This window comes from Engraulis encrasicolus, chromosome 18, assembly GCF_034702125.1.
Source record: "Engraulis encrasicolus isolate BLACKSEA-1 chromosome 18, IST_EnEncr_1.0, whole genome shotgun sequence".
Lineage (NCBI taxonomy): Eukaryota > Metazoa > Chordata > Actinopteri > Clupeiformes > Engraulidae > Engraulis > Engraulis encrasicolus.
This window is the reverse complement of record NC_085874.1, coordinates 25,815,984-25,820,983: the sequence shown is the minus strand read 5'-3', so window position 1 is coordinate 25,820,983 and position 5,000 is coordinate 25,815,984. Positions and strand designations below refer to the sequence as shown.

The 5,000-nt window shown below is 41.5% G+C and overlaps 1 protein-coding gene across 1 annotated transcript in view; it reads left to right on the top strand.

Moving 5' to 3' along the window:
• Positions 1-5,000, top strand: part of gtf3c2 (general transcription factor IIIC, polypeptide 2, beta) — a 63,086-nt gene that overhangs the window by 48,250 nt on the left and 9,836 nt on the right. Inside the window, exons 16-18 of the mRNA XM_063222125.1 lie at positions 1,096-1,257; positions 3,674-3,761; positions 4,459-4,587. Coding sequence (XP_063078195.1) covers positions 1,096-1,257; positions 3,674-3,761; positions 4,459-4,587 — 379 coding nt within the window. The remainder of the gene's footprint in view (positions 1-1,095; positions 1,258-3,673; positions 3,762-4,458; positions 4,588-5,000) is intronic.

The window sequence follows — 5,000 nt, the reverse complement described above, 5'->3', positions numbered from 1 at the left end:
CGAGAGTGGTATGCACCAGAAGCTGGGAATGTAACTCTTTAAAAATATTTTTGGCTTTATTCGTGACCGTACTGTATAAGAGATGATGGGGAAGTGGAAGAGAGAGACGGGGAAGGATCAGGAAATGACTCAGGCTGGACTTGAACCTTGGGTGACCGGCGTCAACTCAGTCCACTGTGCCATCTTCCATCTTTCTTTCTTTGAGCTGTGTCCGAATGATCTGAAGAAAGTTTATGTTTGCTCATGTATAGTATGTACCGTAGGATTTAAATTTCTATAGAAATGATTTGCACATGCAAGTGTGTAAGTGTAAAGTGAGTGAATTGGCAAACGTACGACATATTTTATCTGACTAATCAGGTTTAAATGACTTAAATGCTTCTCCGATTTATTTTTAGCGGTGCCTTCAAGCAGTAGTCTCGAAGTAACCAACCACTATGGCACTTTTATTTTTATTCCTTTGCCAAACGCTGAGTCATGGTAAATATTGTTACTCTGGTTATTATACTGTAGATCCACTGTAATAGAGAACCATTAAAATAAAGTGTTACCGAAGATTGGATTGGAAAAACACATTTAGGCAGTAGCAGATTGTCCTCGGCTGTACCAGCTGTAGTATCAACGCGCTCTTAATTTGTGGCGTTATGCCTCAACAACTTTTCCTTTCGAATACTGTCTGTTTGGTTTTACTCAGCTGGCTTCAACTGCACATTTATTATATGAGGGAGGAAGGAGCCCTGAGGTGGAAAAACCTACACTAGAAACCAAATGCATATTTTCTCCATATTTTCTATATATTTTCCTTGATTTGCAGTTTTGCTATTGTCATGTTGCATTAAAACGCTAGTTTTATTAAATAAAATGTAATTTAATTCTGTATTATGGATGTATTGAGACTGTTTTGTTGATTACTTCAGTTTTGATAGTTAATGTATTAAGTCAGTGCAATAACAGATAGAAGTAATCGACTGATACAGTGTGCAAGAATAACTCTGTGTGTGTGTGTGTGTGTGTGTGTGTGTGTGTGTGTGTGTGTGTGTGTGTGTGTGTGTGTGTGTGTGTGTGATATCTACGTGCGTGTGTGTGTCCCTGCAGTGATCACATGACGACGGCCGGTGACGACCGCATGACAAAGATGTGGGACCTACAGAAGAGCCACACACCCCTCGTTACCACCAAACGCTACCTGACCACCGAGTCCATTTGGCCGTTGCAGTGGTCCGGCACCGTAATGTCTCAGGAAAACGCTTACGTCACGTGAGTCTGGCACTGTCAACCCTATGTTCCCCCAGTCCTATGTTCCCACATCATTACGTTCTCACAGCTCTATGTTCCCACAGCCCTATGTTCCCACAACCCTATGTTCCCACAGCCCTTTGTTGTGACATCATTACGGTCTCACAGCTCAGTGTTCCCCCAGCCCTCTATTCCCCCAACCCTATGGTGTTCCGCCAGCCCTATGTTTCCACAGCCCTTTGGTGTTCCCACAGCCCTATGTTCTCCCATCATTACGTTCTCACAGCTCAGTGTTCCCCCAGCCCTGTGTTACCACAGGCCTATGTTCTGACACCCCCATTTTTCCACAGCCATATGTTCCTCCAGCCCTGTGCAGAGTTGTATGAAGTAGAAGTAGAAGTACTCTTCCAGATGTAAGTACAACAGTAGTGGTATGATATAATATGGTTTCAACTTTGTAATATCATAGTACTGGTGTTGTAACTACATATGTAAGAGTACTTCTACTTCTACTTAATACAACTCTGGGGTGGGTTTCTCAAAAGAGAAGTTGTTAGCCTGTTAGCAACTTCGGTAGTTGCCAATGGGAAAATGCATTGAAAACAGCAAAGTAGCTAATGTAGTTAGCAACTTTGGTTTTGAGAAATTCACCCCTGGCCCTATGTTCTTACATAATTACGTTCTCACAGCCCTGTGTTCCCACATCCGTATGTTCCACCAGCCCTATGTTCCCACAGTTTTATGTTCCCAACGCTCTATGGGATTCCCACAGGCCTATGTTGCCACAGTTTTGTGTTCCCACAGCCTATTGGTGTTCTCACAGTTCTGTTCCCCCAGCCGTATGTTGTTCCCCCAGCTCCATTCGGAACTTTTCCGGGTGGTACTGTACTCTTGGGGTGCCAACCAAGGAGTGCAGGCTCCATTCAGAATGAATGAGCTGCGCTCTCTCGACAGCGCTCCCTAGGTGAACTGCAGGCATGGGTCGACTAGTGAGTGGGGAGGCTGTATGTAAACCGGCTGTGGCTCTATGTTCCCACAGCCCTATGTCCCCACAGCTCTATGGTGTTCCCACAGCCCTATGTTTCCCCAGCTGCTTTCTCACAGCTCTACATTCCCACAGCTCTATGGTGTTGCCACAGCCCCATGTTCCCACAGCTCGGTGTTTCCTCAATTCTACAGTCCCACAGTTCTGTGTGCCCTCAAATCTGTGTTCCCACAATTGTGTGTTCCCACAACTCTACATTCCCACAACTCTACGTGCCCACAGCTTTATTTTCCCACAACTCTATGTTCTCACAGCTCTACAGTATGTTCCCACACATGTTTGCTAAAGCATTATTTATTTTAGTAAGAGAATTTGGAAAAGCCAAACACCAACATGGAACCTACACAGGTGTCGGCTGTAACCTCTATGCTTGCATAGCAAGTTTCCTCTTATGTCTGTGTAACTGTAACATGTTCACTGCCTTGTCTTACCTTAATTTGACCACTCATCGTTTTAGCTTAATCTGATTGGTCTCATTTTCATTCCTTATTGCTATTATTTTATAAGCGTAATCTTGACACATTTCATCCTCTATCCAGTGCATTTGTTCTCTTTTGTCATGGCAACGCTGCTCCAAGGTGTCACTTTGTCAATACTCTGTCTGTGTCTTCTCACCCCCGTCGTGTCTCTTCCAGCACTGTCATCATCCATTCGATACCTTTTCCATCTACTGTCATTTGTCCTATGGTACATCTCCGTCATTGAATCGCCTCATCAATATCTTTATTGTCACATCGCTCCACTTGTCGTGATTTCTCACCACCATCCCATGTCCCCTGCCTCGTCTTATTCGTCTCTACTCTACTTTTTTTTATCATTATTATTTTTAACCTTCCTGTTTTATTGCTGCCTTTTTCATCTTGTTTTTATCTGCCTTTATCTTCTTTTACGGCACGCCTTGCACAGCTATTGTTATTATGCTTTTTGTCTTCTCTCTTTTTTGCATGGTTTTTATCTCTTTGTGTAAAGCACATTGAATTGCTTCGATGTATGAAATGTGCTTAAGAAATAAATTGCCTGGCCCTGCCGTTGTATCAAACGGCTTCCTTGACGGAAGTCTGCTCTCTCTGAGTGCATTTCTGGTTCACAACAAAACACCATTTTAATAATTAATTAAATACATAATTAAAATCATATTAATATTCAATATTTAAAAATATTTGTTCAAAAAAAGGAGCAAATATTAAATATGCAAAGGGAGAACTTTGTGCAAAAAGGGAAAACTTGAAAGTCCTTATGGCTGCATCCACAGTCTGTTTACATGCTTGTGTTTGTGATGTTTGCTATGATTACGTCCTCTTTTTTTTGAAAGTCGCTTTTTATAAATCGTCTGCCAAATGCAATGTAATGTAATGTAATGTTTACATGCTTGCGTGATTGCTTTGTGTGCAGGCTGGGCCATCAGGGGCTTCACTATGTAGAGTCAGGCTTCATGGGCCTCAGGCACTTGTTTATGCTCCCAAGGAAGGCCACCGTTTGGGTAAGCAAATCCACATCTCTTTTTAAGATTTTCCTAAAGGTGCTGCACTGTGTAATATTTTAAGATAAGATAAACTTTTATTGTCTGTTTGCACAGAAATGTGTCTTGCATGACACTTCTCGACAATCCACATGTACATGCACATTAAAGACACACAAAACACAATATGGCCTTAAGAGTCTACTCAAGTCATCTATTTATTAGTTCATTTTCAGAATTCATGCTGCCTATTCACAAATACTACCTTTTCCATGAATACTTACATTCATTATGACTGGACTTGCTGTTTTCATACATGAACAGAGGGGTTGTCTCCATTGTCCACCATTTTGAATGACCAAAAACAGACATTTTTAGCTGCAAAACTTAACTTGGAGTACTTTGGTCATGCTAGTAAATATTAGTTTATTACTCAGTGAATATTCATGAAACGATCAAATTTGGCGGTGGACTGCACAGTTTCAATGAGCACCAAAGCTGCAATAACCTTCTCTGATTTCTTTATCAAAGTTGATTATTCATCAATGGCATTACAGTTATTCAATAAGGTCATAGAATTCATAAAAGATGTTGCCTCAGTGGTGTGTGCGTGAGTGCGTGTGTGTGTGTGCACGTTTGCATGTGAATTTAGAAAAGTTAATATGTTTCCTCTGTGTTGTGTGTGTTTTGTGTGTGTGTGTTTTGTGTGGCTATGCAGAGCGTGTCCATGTCAGAGTGGCTGAACTGCTGTGTGACTGGCGACGGCATCGGGGAGTTGATGATGATGCTGGTCCCCACACTGGGCAGGAACGCCCTCCACCTCAAGAAGACCAATGAACGCAGATTTGTACGTAGACCAAACGTCAAAGATGGCCCGATTGAGTTTTCAAAAGCAATTTTTCCCCCTTTGTGTTAAGGATTTTTAAAATTACAACATACATCTTAAAACAAAAGATCCAATTAATCATCATAACATGTCTGACTAAATACCATACATCTTACTTAACCTACAGTATATATTTTTGCTTGAAATCTTTGATGTCTTGATGAATATTTACACTGATGTTATGGCCATATTCCCCTGATTTTATATTACTCTTTGAATTAATTGCAACTCCCACTTGATTCCACTGTCTATTAGTTGGCTGGCTGGCTTAATTTCATGTATCTATCCTTTATTTAGCCAGGATTGTCCCATTGAGACCAAGAATCTCTTCTGCCAGGGAGTCCTGGTCAAAATGTGCACTGCATGCTATCACC